Genomic DNA, 16,151 nt, shown 5'->3' on the forward strand with positions numbered 1-16,151 from the left:
TCTGTCTGTCTGTCTGTCTGTCTGGCCCTGGTAGGTGGAGTCAATCAATGCAACTGGAAGCACCTGGCCAGTCTCTAGGAGATCTGTCTGTCCCAGCCCATGGTCTCTCTACTTCCTCCATTCCTATGGCACCATGTTTGTTTGGTTGGATTTGGCCATGTTCCTAGTTTGGGTTTTACTCCATGACACTGATTACCACACCTCATAACCTCAGCATGTAGTTGAAGTCATTGTATGTTTAGCTAGTAAGCTTGTACACCTTTAAGTTTCAACCCTCCCGTCCTTTGTCATGACTTATGAGTCGGGCCATGACACAGGACATGAAATAAATCAACAAACTAAATGATCCACCTGTACAATCATGTACCATTGGGATAATTATGGAGGGAGGATCATGCGTGACCGAGCACCAGAACTCAAAAGGCCCAGGACCCAGCCCGCCATGTGTTTGCATAGAAGCCACCTGTCTCATTCTTGTGTTTCTAGGATGCTACTGCTCTTTTAACGTTTCAGTCTCAAGCAATGGCAGAAGGCCTGACGACAGAGACATGTCAAGTGGATGCACTCACACAAAAGTGAAATAGAAATGAGCTCTCCTTACTCTTGAGTGTGTTGACAAACGTCTTTGCAATGAATGGAGTCACTTTTGACCATCTGAAATGTTGTCAGTCAGTAACAGTGTGTGTGAAAATGACTGAACTGATGAGCTGCTAGTGGGGTTTTATTCAGAAAGCCATGGCATCCGGAATACACCGCTTTATTTTTTAAATTTCCATGAAAGAAACATAATATTTCACAAAATCATGTGTACGTGTACAGATGCCAGTCTTTATGAAAGAAATCCCAGTGAAGCAGACAAAGGCACGATGAGACGAATCATAGAGAGTGTGTGTGGTGATAACGTGTGTTTGTAAGGGGTTTGTGTGACATCTAGGAGAGAGGAAAGGTAAGTTTGGGTGATAGTACCAAGCTCTCCAAGGTCCACACCCCACCCCTGAAGTGGAAGGCAGGGTCGAGGGACCTGTGACAAACCAGGAAAACGGATACATGAAAACAGATAGAGGAAGAAAGAGGAAGAGGTCATGTAAAGTCAAAAAAACAAACACAATGCCTTACACCTACCTTCACATATTTGCTGCTTATATCTGTATACTCCACTAGTTTTCTGTTAAGCATACGGATTTCGTAGGACTGACCTACATTTTAAAACATTAAAAAAAACCTGATTAAAATTGAAAAATGGGAAAATCAGTCAGAAAAGAGGGTCAGTGGAGACAGAAACTGAATCAATTCAGAAGGCGTTTAAGGCAGATATCAAGGCCAGCCACTAGAAACGCTTACATATCTCCATCCTGATCAAATATGAAGTTTAAAATTACAAGAAAATATCATTAAATTAGCCACAGAGGGACACTATAAGACTAACAATGCCTTTCAGCATAGTGACAAATCTAAGCTACAGACCCTGATGGCAATTAACCTCTAATCAATGCATGTCATCTTAACCTGGCAGTGAAATGGTTGCATGTTACAGCAGGCTCACTTTCATTGTGCTTTTTTCTCCAACCAAATTACTGTTACAGCAGATGAGCAGGGCAAACTTATGATATAGGGACATTAAAATATAGGGACATGAAGCACAAATAAGAAATGTCAGCGTTCAACTAGAGACAGAAACAATCAGAAGGTTCCAGAATGATGTGAAGAAGAAGAGGGAGGTACAATTTAGAAAGGAGGAAAGACAATAAGACAGAAAGAAAGGTTTAGATGAGAGTTAAAACACATATAGGAGCTCATGTTGCACACATAACTCAATCATAATATTAATAGGTTGTGGTTATATGCCTTTTAAATCTTACCACCATGATTTCAGTCAAGTTACTAATTCAAAAGACTAAAATGTTTTTTTTTATGTCGGTAATTGTGTTGACAGTATACAGCCTCGCCTATATGTGTGTGTGTGTGTATTAATAACTGTCTACTGAAAACAGACACCTATGGAAGCAAAATAAGACCAAAATATTATAAATGTGTTAAGCAACTGAATAACTAATTGTGAAAGTTATCCATGACTGAACACAAATTGAAATACCTCTGAATTTATAGCATTTAGAAATTTTACTTACAAATCTATACGTCTGATTTGAAATTTATATATTTTGGAATTCAAAAACTTAATTTCAAGGTTTTAAGGGTTCATAAATTCAAATCAGTCAAATAAAAAAAATAAGGAAAAGGTTGCTGTAAATTGGGTGAGTTGATTACAGACATCACCGCTGCCGAGAATAACTACGGATCTGTCCAATCAGTGTACGCCCTCTCAGTCACATGACCCAAGACAGAAAAGTCCAGATGAGGGGGCAGAAGCCTCGGACACTGCAACGTTCTGAATGAGTGGAGCCGAAAATTGCACCACTTGGAACATGGATCCCCAAACCACATAAATTGAGATGGATGGATTTTAAAGTAAAATAATTCAATGCTACAGATTTCAATATTAAGTATTCAGTAGTTGTTAGATTTAGATATATGCAACAATTGGTTGATTAAGCGAAAATAAAACTAAATCTACATTTAAAAGAAAGTAAATCTGAAACTATTTTGAAAATATATCAAAATCATAATAAGTTTATAATAAGTTTACAGGCAAAAATGTCAAATATTCTATGACAGTAAATAAAATATATATTAAAGTTTATAATGTTGGTTAGACAAAACAGGTATATTGAAGACATGGCCTGTGAAAAATTGTGTAACAATTTTTAATAAACATGTTCTTAATATATCATCGACTAAATGAATAATCAAGAAAATAATCGGTGGATTATTCTAATGGAAATTTTATTTGCAGCCATAATTAAATTTCACAACTGGGTGTAAAATGATGTGATAAAGAATTATATATATATATATATATATATATATATGTTTGTATATATATGTATTTGTGTGTGTTTTGTAATTGCAGGGTCCCAAACTCGGGGTGTAAATTGAAATGAATTCAAGTGAACATGGTCTAATTAACCAGGATTCAGCCTGACCCTGACTGATAATGGGTTTGAAATCCTGCATCAGCATTAATCTAGCTGCTGCTGCTGGGACGACATGTGGCAAATGAGCTCCAGTCAACGTGGACATTCAGCTAGCAGGACGGATAGCTACCTTGATTGAGATAAGTGAGACTCTCCTCCTGCTGCTTCACAGCCGGCGAGGTGGCTGCACACAGAATGTACTGGAACGGGCTCCTCTTGGACCCGTGCTCAGCCATGAGCCTGGCTTCTTCGTTTTTCAAGAAAGGTGCCAAGGCCTCTCTGAAAGAGAGCAGAAGGAATGAGGTAATAAAGGTGACTGTCCTTTCTCTTGTTTATCTTATCATTGAATTATAGGAACAAAGGTGCAAAAGGTTACTGTTACAAAATACAGCGTTACTTATCCAGCTCAATTCACTGAAAGTGTACGATTGAAAAAGAGAAAAAAGTAGTTCTTACGATCTATATTTGTTGTCTAAATGTGGATTTTGAAAACAATACTCCTTTAAATTAACCATTGAAATGCATTTGAAAATTCTGATTTCACATGGCAGTTAAATGTGAATAGTAAAATACTCAAATGAGGCAAAATTACTGCAAATGTGCACATTTTAAAAATGAACTTTAAGCCACGTGAGCACTTCTACTTCTCTCCATATATTCTTGTGCAAGTAAACATTGCTGCTTTGATTTAACCTGTTGTACACAGAACTTTCCCCCAGTTGCACGAGAGTGAAATGAACAAGTTGAAGCATGGCTTGTGCTTTACCTAATGTAACTAGCAGAGTGCTGGTGGTAGGACTCAGGCTGGGAATGGCAGAACAGCATATTTTCCAGTGCGATGTCTTCTTGTATCCCAGGACCGCGAGGGGGGGGAGGACGTGGAGACGGACGGTGCTAGCTTTGGCCTGCTGGCTTCCTCAAATCTCAGCTCAGAGAGGTTTTGCAGGCAAACCTCGTCGTCTGCCTCTTATATTGGCCCGGTGATGTCATCAGGACTCTCACTTGTTCTTTTTCAGCATACCTCGGATGACCTTTGAGAGGCGGAGAGCTCAGGCACACCTCCCACCACCAATGCTTCGCCGGGTTGATGCATTAATAGCAGCTTTCACCTGACCGCTTGTTGACACTGCCGACAGTGTGGCCCTAAAGCTCACTTAGGGTAATGATATTTGGAGGTGTATTTTGAAAAAATGGTAAAGAAACACCCCTCAGCTTTTGGGGAATAAAGAAGGGCACGGGCCTTGAAATGAATGAAAGTAAAGGTAATTATCTCCTGTGATTACAGGTCTGAGAACAGCCGAGGAAGAGCACTGTGATACTTGTGATGTTTCTAAGAAGGCTATGACTGACTAATGGTGGTGATAGAGGGACTGCTAAGTGAAACACATGGCTGGCACAATTTGATCCCATCATGCATGTTTGGTTTGAATACAAACCCCTGCAGCTGCTTTCCGGTCTCTTCTGAGCTCCTCGGACGTCCCAGAGATTAGGAGCAGGTCATGTGACAGTCTGCTCAGGTTAATGTTTAAATGCAGAGCAGCTAAGCACACCTCAGCGTTGGGACGCGTGTGTGCTCGTAAGTGGATAGACGACTGGCAACGAGCTTCGACCTGCAGACCCGCCAGCTTTGACCGGCTTATGAATCAAACTGCTTGTTGGCAGATTTCAAATCTGGGATCAATAACCAAAAGACATTCAGTTCAGTTCTTAGTCTGTTTATTTCTAGAGCAAACAATTTCTTTACATTGTTGCAAACCTATCACAGGTAGAAGTCAATAGCAACAACAAAAACCCTTCTGTACAGGACAAAATAAAATATATAAATACAGGTATGAATATTACATGACCGCTTGAAACAAAGAAGACAGGGTACTGTAGAACATGCATAGTGTTTGCAAGGAGAACCATGTGGTCTGTGAGGACCAGCAGTGTGATAGCATGTGCCAGTGGGCCGATTGGTGAACTTTATTATTACTAGGCTGATTAATGCTGCGGACCTGTTGAGGGGATTCAGCAGACAGAGCGGTAAGGTAGAGTGCAGACATGTTACAGGGCTGTGTGTTGCCGAACATCATTTTCAGTACCAATGCTTAAAAAGCTAATCATAACACGTAATAAGTCTGTACATTCATTTACTTAAATAACCACAATTGGCCCACTCTCAGTGGATTCCCTGAATGAAAACACCACTCAACTAAAACAGTCCCCGACTGTCCCCAAGTGACATCAGGAACACTTGCATTTAATATCATCTCAATATTTAAAGGCATAACGAGTCTGGTCCCTTCCTGTACAATGATGAACCAAATCATATCCAGTAACAACAACTCTGATCAGATGGGTGAAGGTTCCCAGTCAGGGATCTCTGGACTCGGATCTCTCCGGGGCAAACTAGCTTCAACTTACAGAGAGATCTCGTTGAAAGCTTCTCCACACCTCAAACCTAACACTGAAATAAAATAATCACAAATGTAGGGTTTGTGGATACTTAAATAAGCCAAACACATTTTGGTCATACGAGTGTGGCCAATGGGACTTCCTCCTCTACTGAACCAATAAATCAGAGATCAGTACTCTGATGATGTCACAAGTGCACTTTAACAGCCTGGGCCCTTCAAAACAGCAGGTCGGGATGTGCTGCAGGTTACATGCAAGCTATTTTTGCCGTCGTGCAAAAAAAGTGAGATCGTCAACCCGTTCACTTCTCTCTCTCTTATTTTTTTTACTGACATTATTTAAAAGTCTGCGAAGCAGTGGTCAAAACGTGTATGTACAAAACACCTTTTCTTTGTGGATCTCACGGGTTACGTGACGGGGAACTGAAGGAGACCCTTAACACTGTGTTTGCATCGTCGCAGGTCAAGAACACTGCCGGGGTCCTTCTCCTGCAGATCGACATTGACATTTGTCGGAGGGTTACAGTGCTGAACGTCCCGCTCACTCTCCGAGGTCCCGGTCAACTAGAATGATGTGTTGAAGTGGATAAGGTCTGGTAATGTCTCCGATTGCTCGTCTCTCTCCCGACTCTAAGCTGGGAAAACATCTGCCGCTATTTACAAAGGACTTCCTCTTCAAACAGAGCCTCTCCACTGAGCAGGAGTTGCCACAGACCGGCGACCGGCAGGCAACCGTTTGTCAAAGCATGTTGGACAACAAGCCGTTTTCTAACTTAATGCAGAATGTTCTGTGAGAAAACACAGGCAACACAAACGTCTGCTGATTGTGTTTTTCAGGACAAATGAATGAGCATTCACACAAACTTTCATCTTCCGAACCTCAAGATAAAGTTCTGCACTAAATTTGGAGGATTGTCAATTCTGTAGCTGAAAGGTTTTGGCAACTTGTCGAGTGTCACAAGGTTTCTGTTAAAGGGGGATTCAATTGTTGAGCCACTTTTAATTACAAATTAGCATAAAAAAACTACAATCGATGGACAGGCCACGATCATGATCAATAAACTTAAAATATGAACTAAAAATGATTTCTTTCTCTGACATTGCTCCCTTACATATTTCTTTTTTTCTTACAATATTTGGTTTTCATGCTCCCCAAACCAGAAATGATCCCACAACATATGGGCTCATCACCATCACTGGGCCAGCCAAATGACATGTCATCGCAAACTGTAGTCGATCCGACAGAAACCTCTCCACTCTGATCACCAATATTTCTCGGCATCACGTCTGAACTCAATCTACCAAATGTGAGGGCTCAAGGAGAAACGGGCTTCCGTACACAGACGGCGGTGTGGAGGTTGTGGGAACCGTGGAGGAAGAGAAAGTGCTTTTCCTACATCCAAAAACTCCAAATGTGTTGATTCCCTCCCCACCAGTCCAAACCCAAACCACGGTTACATTCAAAAGGTTCCTAGAGCAAAGGTGGGGGGAGGGGGAACTACATGATAAATAGGTTGCTGACAGGATCTCCTCCAAATGGGAGAAGCGCAGTGGAGCTTGAGCTAGGAGGAGGAGGAGGAGGAGGAGGAGGAGGAGGGGAGCTCGGAGACGGAGCAGTCTGAAAGAAGCCCCGGAGATCTTCCAGCTTCGTCCATCCACAGGGTCTCCAAATGAAACCTCCCTCCATTAACTGTGGGAGGAGACGTCCGAGGAACTGCTGCTATTGCTGTTGGTCGTCTGGGCTCGCTTGATGTACAGGTTCAGTAACTTCATCTGCAAAGCAGCAAAGACAACAGACACCATTTATGTTGAGGAGAATGCCATGTGACTTCCCTTTCAGGCCTTGAAGGAGAACGTTTTGTGTCTAAGTGACAAACGGTGACAGCAATTGTTCCAGTATTGATGGAGAACGCTGCAGCCAGCAGCCGCTAAACCAAACGCTAAGTAAACACTCGGAGCAACTCCTCACCACAATGTACGTTTACTAAAACGTATCTTTGTTCCCCTTGAGCATGACTGGCTAGATTTACCTTTTCAGAACTGTTCAAATAAAACAGGAAACAGATGCTTCTTGTGATGAGGGTTTGCAAGTAGACATGCTGCTTCTAAGTGTCTCAAGACTGTTTGGGAACTAATGACGTACATTAAATACGGGCATGTTATTCCTGCACAATTTAGTAAGTATGTACTCATATTAACAGAATCTGAGCTCAAAGAGAAATATGATGAGTCTGCCAAACATCTTGGCTGATGTTGGTTGCTTGGAACAAAGAATAGACCCCGTCTGTATTGTTTTCATTTCTTCTTCTTCTAATGATTTCCAGCAGACTAGGCACGGGAAGTGCATTGCTGCCTCCCGCCGGTTAATATCTACAAACAGAACAAAGGATATTGATTTTGGTATCTGAAGGGTTCAGGTTTCTGGTTTGTAGTGCGAGTCGTATTAACTAATCCCATTGGAGCTGGTTAGCTGAATGCTGGTAAACAGTCCGTGAGGAGAGCTGGAGTGTAGTCTGTAAACCCAGCAGCTGTCGTCTGACAGTGATCGGGCTTTCTATTGGTTTAAAGTGAGCTCGTAAACTGGTTACTTGTGAAACAATTCGGTCGTGGACGTCATCTCTAAACTCCAGTTTTGTATCTCAAGTTGCTAAATGGAGCGAAGGAAGTTGTGTCCCAGATATCTGCGAGTTTCACCAGAAATATAGAAGCTTGCCCCCCCGAAGGCTTCTCTGTCGTCAGACCGATGCGTTCTGAGATGGTAAATGGACTTGTACTTGTATCGTGGTCTTTGCAAATAGAAATGTTGTGAAACCTTTCCATAGGCTAGAAAAACACAGGAGCATGTCTTATGAAAGGAAAGAAGATATTGTGATATCAGACATCTTCCGACAAAATGACGAGGACATAATCTTTTTTATTACACTGCACGCTTTCAAACACACAAAACTCAGACTTTGTCCTTCATTCAATCAAAACAAATGCTTCATGTGATATTGGCACCATTGTTTTGGTACATTTGTGAGTCTTGAACAAGTACATTCCACTCAATATGAATTTGCTTTTCCATCCTACCTGGACCTAAAAGACTCCACTGCAAAGTACAAGGTGAGAATGTGACGGGGCTTACTCAGTCGATACTGTATGTACCAGGCTACTTTCAGATAACCAGCTGTGCAACAGTTCAAAGTGGAGGATCCCTCCATTCAGGTGAACCTGACCCTCAGCTTAACCCTTACATAACCCAAGGACAGTAGAGCAAATATATATATATATATATATATATATATATATATACAGTATATATATATATACACAGTATATAACAGCGCGCTTTACAATTGGAGAACCGGTTGAAACCTGCTGAGAAATAACAACATGGGAAGATGATAAGGCTCCGCGTCTGTAGAAGAGGTTTTGGTAAAAAAAAAAGTGTGTGTGTGTGTGTGTGTGTGTGTGAGATCGTGGACATGCAGAGAAATCCACAGTCATTACCTTGCTGCCCGTGAGCAGTGCCAGGTGGGGCTTGAGATCCTCACCAATCACAGAGTAGATAGCCACCAAACAGAACACGCTGGCCTTGCGAACGCTGCTCTCTGTGTTGTCATAGCCCTGCAGACAAACCAGACAGCATCAGGCACCACACACACACGTGCACACACACACAAACACGCACACACGAGGGCTCAGCAGGAACGTGGGAGGAGTCGCAGAAGAGTGCAGAGTACACGCAAACATTTCCAGGGACAAATAAGGCAAATAATTCCAAAAACTCCAAATATGAACATTGTCCAAATAAGCCCTTTTGGAGCTGACAAGGATGTTTGTGCTCGGCCTGTCCACAAAGAGCTCGTGTGTTATTTAACCCATATCAATTAGGACAAGCATTTAACACTGTTGTCGAGCAAATAATGATTAAAAGCGTGTTTGCTTGTTTGTGAGTGTCCAGTCTGAAAAAACAAGCAGTTAAAGGAATTAAATCTAATCTGAACCATAAACCATAAAACTCCTGCTGTGTAATGTTTCAGCCCCAGACCTGTAGGAGTCCTGGGATGATGTCAGGCAGCAGCTGCAGTAAGGAGTCCTTGGCGATGCGTTCAATGACTTTGGTTTGCATCTTGATGGCAGCCAGGTTGATGGGGTAGTCGGCTGTCTGCACGATAGGACACAGCACCTTGATGCACTGCTCAGGGTGGATGGAGCCGGCCAGGGTGGACGCCGCCTCCTCGGCCGCACGCACCACCTAGAGAACACATGAACGCGTGCATGTTAAGATCAGTGACATAATGTGGGAAAAAACAATGATCAGTTTATCAACTTTAATCAGTTTAAGTGCACCAGCTGGTGCCTTAAAGGGATGAACAAGAGGGCATCTTCCATCACAGATGTTTCCTTGTTCAAGGCTTTTACAGGACTTAAATATCTAAAGTCTCTGCTGGAAAATACGACAGCATATTAGGAGCATTGAAGGTAAAAAAATTATAATAATATATTAAGACTAAAGTTTTTCTCTCTCAAATTTATGACTTTAATCTCCAAAATTATGAGGGCTTTCTGAGATTATCCTAATAATTGCTTCTTTTTTTTTTACCTACAACGGCCCTTTAAAAATTGTCAAAGGAAAATATATAGAGAATATATAAAGTTGTCTGCACCCATAATTATAGACCATAATACACACATATTCATCAGACCGGCAGAAAACCCAAAAGCTTGCTCTGGAAGCCTTCAAGCAAAGAAGCATTTTGTATTTGTTATCAGCATTTGGTCTTTGTTTAGCCACGGTCTGTACCCGCTGACCCTCCTGGTAGGACCATTGTTGGGTTATCCTGAGTAAGTGCCAAGGTCTCTCCTTAGTGTTCCTGAGTTCATGATCACAGGCAGCAATAAACTGGATTTATCGAGAGGTCACAGGATCACATATCACACGAAAATCCATCTTTTAGGCTCCAAGTAATGAGTTTGTGTTCAGTAATCCAGAGCACGGACCAATCAGCTTCCTGTGAGGAGCTATTGGCAGCTAAGGGCGTGGCTTAGGTGTGTGTGTGTGTGCGTGTGTGACAACACGGAGCGGCGACTGATCAAAGAGGTTAGCATAGATGCTGCAATAGCATCAACTCTTTAAGACCTGGGGAGTATTTCTTCATTAAAAAAAGAACATCCAGACTCCAAACTCCATCTACTTTCGCTGACTAAAGAAATTCAAAGCATCCCTTTAACGATGGATCAAATGATGTGTGCTTACTGAGAAAAGGTTCACATGTGGTGGTGGAGAGTTATCACCAATAGATAAAGTATCTCAGGAGTTGGTGGAGACCAAAACAGATCTAAAGAGGAGAGTCCATCAGGTTGACACAAACATGACTCCACATAAATGTGTCTGCTGGATGTATGAATAGGCAACAGTTTGCTTACACGTGATGTGCATAATATATGAATGAGTTTCCCCCAAGTGAAACAGAAAAACACAATGATTGCATTTTGAAAGTACTGTAATGTGGTGTATTTTCCCATTTGTATGTGCCGTGTACCTCCTTGTGAGAGTCTTTGTGAGCCTCCAGGGTCTTCATGATGGTTAGCTCAGCATAGTTTTTGAAGCGGGCCGGCTGGTTCCTCAGAATCTCTTTCAGCAGACGCAGGGCCAGGGCTCGGATGGTGTGCTGGGGGACACAGTGACATGGGCAATCGGTTCAAAGCAGAAATACCCTTGTTACATATCCACACATGCATACATTCACTCAAAGTCTTGAGATTATCAGTGTGATTCCCACCTGTGCCTGTTAAGCTCAGAGGGAATCAATATCCTCCCCACACAAACATTCACACTATTCAGTTCAGCAGCGCACACACTCAGACACACAGAGCCATGAAACAGCGTACATCTTTATCACCCAGCGTCTCCAGCAGGAGCAGGAGGATGGTTTTGAAGTGTTCGTCCCACACAGCCAGGCTGTCCTCCCGTGTGATCTTTAGCAGCTCCACCAGGGCGCCTTTACGCTCCTCGGAACGCTCGTTGTGATTGGACAGTTCCTTAAGCAGGTCGGCTACCAGGTCCGAGTGGTCGTGACTGATTGCTAGCCAGGACAGGATGAGAGTGATACGTTACATATCAAATTGTACATGGAAATTACAGCTACTCACATCTTGCACGAGCACCAAAAGAAAAAATAAATCTTGGAGTCATCCATCAGACATTTGATCATGCATCAGTCTTTAATCCTATCAGACCAGTAGAAGGAACTCAGTCAATGCTGAGAGAAACTTTGACTGGTGTCCAATGCAAATAAATGAACTCGTAAAGTAATCGCTCATCATTTCAAAATGGATTGTAAAACAAATGTATTTTAAAAAACTGCAAAAAATTGCACTTTTCAGACTGAAAACAAGGTTGTGCATTGTGTGTGAGGGATACACCTCTGAATGCACGGCGGAGTTAACAGTGTGCAATGAAGGCCTCCAGTCACGGCATCATGGGACGTCAACGTTACATTTTAGAAATGAATTTGGATGCTGTTTATAGATTTTGACGTTTGCATGGACAGTGAAAGGATGGTCGTGCAACCTAATTCTAACGTGATGTTCTTCATTTTATTTGACCATGGTTGTCCGTGTCGGGACAAAATGTAACTGACATGTCATACATGTTAGTGTGATGAAGCTGTTATCATGTATTGTTACTAGATATTCAACTGTTGAGAACATGTTATTCGTTATTGCCATACTCTGGAACTCTAAAGGAGAACAAACCACCCAAACATTCACTTCCTCACAGAGAATGCTACAGACATTACTAAAAGCCTCAAGCTCGGCACTGGCAGCAGGACAGGTTGCACTCAGTGAACACAGGTTAGAGTTAGAAAGAAGTTAGAAGACCACGGAAAGAAACGGTGATGGGAGTGGAGAGAGCTGATTAGATAATGCAAACACACACAGAGGGTGAATGGAGTGAGGGGTGCAGTCAGTGAATCAGTCATCAAGTCTGTCAGTCAGGCGGTGGGAGGCATGTTTACCGGGAGCAAAGACCTTGGGGAGCGTCATCTTGTTTTCGGCACTTTCCTGACGGCGACCTGGAGAAGAGGGGGGTGGAGGAGGGATGAAGGTGGAGGTGGGGAGATGAGGGACAGAGGGGTGGGGGGAGGTTAGGTGCAGAGCAAAGGATGTGATGACAACCCACAGACCACAGCTCCTCAGGAACCGAGCGAAAAGTCAAAACTGACTACACATAATGAAGCCACACTTATGGTTGAGGTCATATCCTGTGTCAGGTCTCTACATCACTTAACAGCAGCAACCTCGCCTCCTCTACGTTGTCAGACATGACACATGACACAATTGGGGGGGGGGGGAGCACAGCTGCCGGCTTGTGCTCTTATGATTCTTTTCACAGATGCACTAGTCGCACAAAACTCCTCCTCAACCCTGTGACAATCTATTCACCTCTTTGATCAGAGCAGCAAAAACAGGACAGTTTCATCAAAATAGAAAAGCTTAAAGGTATTAAACAATGAGGCCCTCAGTGGGAAGAACAAACTGTGAGTCAGTGAACTAAAGAATGCTAATGAGAACAAAACACATGAGCTTGGTATCTGAGCACCTCAGTGGTGTATGGGAGAATGTCATAACACATTTAGTGTGGTTTGTGAAGACATTTTGTAGTGCAGCTGCTACGAGCCAGGAGTCACACTTTTTGAGCTCTCCTGACACATCTCCTATTTTTTCCATTGTCAGCACTTTATGCATTGTTACTTGTGTGCAAACAAACATAAAATAAAGTAAACAAAAGAGTTCTGAGAGGAATGTCTTTGATTGTGTTTCAGCACATTTTGTGCATGTTTGAGAGGTGAACCGCGTGTAAGTGACACGTCCAATAGTGTTCATGGTACAACACAAGCAGTATCCTGTTCCAATGGGAGAGGGTTGGTGTCAAACCTTTGTGGTAACGACTCAGTTACATGGTGAGTTACCGGGGCGACCCCAACAACAGAGCTCTAAAAGTGTATGTGCTTTATACCATATGTTCAGTACAGTGTGTATGTGTACAGCATGTATGTGTACAGCATGTATATACAGTATGTATATGCACAGTACAGTATGTATATGTACAGTATGTATGTGTACAGTATGTATATGTACAGTACAGTGCCTTGTGATGTATGATGTCGGCCTGCTGTGATAAGCCCCTCCCCCTGGTGTAACAAAGAACATCTCAGCTTCATGATCTCATGAACTCACAGTCTCTGAACTGCTCCACGTCGTCGTCAAACACGGCCTCCTTCAGGGCGGTCTTGTCGTATGTGCAGATGGTTTCTCCGTAGCCATAAGGAGCGAACTCCCGGCCCCGCGGCCCAGAGAAGGAGCGGGGCGATGGCGTGTTGAGTAGGGAGGTCTTGTTGTCCAAGGCGTTGCGGCCCCCTTCCACCGTGTCTAGACCGAGGCGGGCGTCAGAGCCAGGAGAGGATGCTACGCCCTCTCTTCCTGCCTGTGAGACAGAAGGGTAGTAGGTGGGACAATAATAGGATTCTGATCATTGTTTTTCCCTGGGAGCACCTGCAGCTTTTGAAATCATTTCATTTGCCATTACATCAAGGGGCTCTGCGCTACAGAGGAGACCCGTCCTGCAACAGCCGACCTCTGAGAAACGTCTCTGCCTCTCTCATACCTGCTTCCTGCTATCCTCACTTGAAACTCCTCGTTTTGTCTTACAGTAGTAACTGCAGCAATTTAGTCTTATCTTAGTTAAATATTAGTTTTAGTCAATGAACCTACTGTTGTCATTATTAACTAAACGTTAGCGAGTCCTCCTGACTGTACTCACTGTGTGCTGTCCTGATAGGGCAGGAAACAGAACTGGAAGGTGGAATACAGGAAAAGGAAATGCTGAGAGATTTTGGAAAGTTTTTATTCTATTTTTGTAGCTACATTTTAGTCTTGATGTTGATGAAGTCACAGTTAGTGTTTAATGATGTCGGTGCCATCTCGTCATCGTCTCGTCTTAGTCATGGCAAAAAAAAAAAAAGAGTGCTTTATGAACATATTTAATCATAGTTTTTGTGAATGAAATTAACAGATGCACACCATATGATCAGCTCACACGGAAAAAGCCTCATGTTAGCCTCAGAAAAACTTTGGAATACACTTTTGGACTGCACTGTGGAATGTGTGTGGACTGTGGATGCAATATAGAAGGGATCTCTTAACGCTGAGTATGAACGGCAGCAATCAAGTTTACGCATTTAATATTAATTATTACATTTAAATTACATTTAATCAAGTTTACGTGTTTCATGCAAATTGCAACAGACTGATTTCAACATGTTGGATAAAGGCATAAAAAGGTAATTTTTCAGGCAGGAATACTGGGGAAAGCGCGGCTGTGAAAACTCTCTGACTTACGGCGTCGTCCCTCTTGCCCTCCTGTCTGATTGGCTCGTTCAGGTCCTCCTGGCTCCGGTAGCTGAAGCTCTGGATGGCCTCGGTGACGCCGCGCAGCGAGCTGTAGATCTCCTCCGAGTTCATGTTCTCGGTGTCGTACTCCATCATGCTACCGGACACGCAAACACAGAAAGGAATACACACGGGATTTATATGAAATGCATATCTGAAGAAGATGCACAAGCATGCAGTTGTTTTGCCACCATGCACAGTGCTTTAGCGCTGCTTTGGACTTAGAAGCTGATTAGTCTTTAGAAAGGGAAAGGTCAGGTGTTAATAAACCTTTGTTTTATTGTCTATTATTGTGCACACCACAGCATTAACCACATCTTAGAAGCAATGTGAAATGACATTTTTATTTGTTTAGAAAATATACAGTATGTAATAAAACGGAGAGATTCGCTCAACTGTGTTTTTGACAAAGGAAATTTGGATAAGAAAGAGGATCAGGGTTCCTTGCGGGAATAATCGCCCTTGTTTCGCAGCCTGCCTCGTTACCTGGGTGAATACGCTCTGCGGAGGACCCTTAGGGAGGGGGCAGCAGGGGTGGAGTGGGGCGGAGGAGGAGGAGGAGGGGCAGGGGGATGCTTTGAGAGTCCGTCGACACCCCAACCCCATAACCGACTGTTGCCACAGCGCAGCCGGGAGGGAAGGATGGACAGACAGGAGGGAGGGAGAGAGAGAGAGAGTGGGGCGAGGCAGACGGAAATCAAGAACGAATGGAGACGACAAGACGAGACAAGAGAAGGGTGGAGGAGAAAGAGAAAAAACAAGTGTGCAGGAAGAGAAGAGACAAAAAAACTTTGAGGTTAAATGAAAGTGTTCATTAAAAGGAGAGAACTGGAAAGTAGCAGAATCCCACAAAGTCAGCTTCACATAAATGAAAAAAGTCTCTTTATCATGAGCAAGGGGCCATTTTCCACATGTTTAGGCCAGAACATGAAGTTTACTTCAGGTTCAGCCAAGGAAATTACTACCAGGACATTCAGTAGCTGCATCATCTGTGTTCATGGGTTTCTGCTTGCAGGTTAGAAGACTGTACAGTGCCTCAGGTGAGTGAGCTGCTCAGTCAGAGAGAATAAAAGAAGTATTGTAGGGAACCGTTACTGTCAGTCACTGGCACAGAAGCAGATAACAAGCCCTTCCCTGTTTGTCTTTTTATATTAATAGCCCTATATAGGTAAACATCAAAGAGCCTGGTTGTCTAAGGCACTTCAAAGTTTATCAGCAGCCAAGTAGATAAGAGAAGTTTTAGAAGTTGTATTTGATCCGTGGGGGGGGGGGGGGGGGGGGG

At 43.0% G+C, this 16,151-nt stretch overlaps 2 protein-coding genes across 23 annotated transcripts in view; both read right to left on the reverse strand.

Annotated features, from left to right (window-relative positions):
• tfcp2l1 (transcription factor CP2-like 1) overlaps nucleotides 1–4,639 on the reverse strand; it is a 16,823-nt gene extending 12,184 nt beyond the window's left edge. For 2 of the 3 annotated variants that reach the window (XM_031870005.1, XM_031870004.1), the window contains exon 1: nucleotides 3,163–3,245. Coding sequence is in view for 1 of the 3 variants with exons in the window: in XM_031870006.1 (XP_031725866.1) it covers nucleotides 1,123–1,196; nucleotides 3,163–3,311; nucleotides 3,799–3,857 (282 nt within the window). In the remaining 2 variants the exon portion in view is untranslated. Of the gene's footprint in view, nucleotides 1–1,122; nucleotides 1,197–3,162; nucleotides 3,312–3,798 lie in introns of those variants that run through there. The other variant, XM_031870006.1, reaches the window with a different exon arrangement.
• A 92-nt stretch (nucleotides 4,640–4,731) lies between these two features.
• clasp1a (cytoplasmic linker associated protein 1a) overlaps nucleotides 4,732–16,151 on the reverse strand; it is a 76,360-nt gene continuing 64,940 nt past the window's right edge. For 13 of the 20 annotated variants that reach the window (XM_031869993.1, XM_031869989.1, XM_031870000.1 and 10 more), the window contains 9 exons: nucleotides 15,356–15,481; nucleotides 14,819–14,966; nucleotides 13,658–13,904; nucleotides 12,436–12,492; nucleotides 11,306–11,499; nucleotides 10,957–11,085; nucleotides 9,462–9,668; nucleotides 8,921–9,037; nucleotides 4,732–7,201 (listed from right to left, as the gene is read on the reverse strand). In XM_031869993.1, coding sequence (XP_031725853.1) covers nucleotides 7,115–7,201; nucleotides 8,921–9,037; nucleotides 9,462–9,668; nucleotides 10,957–11,085; nucleotides 11,306–11,499; nucleotides 12,436–12,492; nucleotides 13,658–13,904; nucleotides 14,819–14,966; nucleotides 15,356–15,481 — 1,312 coding nt within the window. In that variant the 3' untranslated portion in view covers nucleotides 4,732–7,114. The remainder of the gene's footprint in view (nucleotides 7,202–8,920; nucleotides 9,038–9,461; nucleotides 9,669–10,956; nucleotides 11,086–11,305; nucleotides 11,500–12,435; nucleotides 12,493–13,657; nucleotides 13,905–14,818; nucleotides 14,967–15,355; nucleotides 15,482–16,151) is intronic. The other 7 variants (XM_031869998.1, XM_031869995.1, XM_031869997.1 and 4 more) reach the window with 2 other exon arrangements.

This window comes from Anarrhichthys ocellatus, unplaced genomic scaffold (genome assembly GCF_004355925.1).
Source record: "Anarrhichthys ocellatus isolate YVR2014 unplaced genomic scaffold, GSC_Weel_1.0 scaffold50, whole genome shotgun sequence".
Classification (NCBI taxonomy): domain Eukaryota; kingdom Metazoa; phylum Chordata; class Actinopteri; order Perciformes; family Anarhichadidae; genus Anarrhichthys; species Anarrhichthys ocellatus.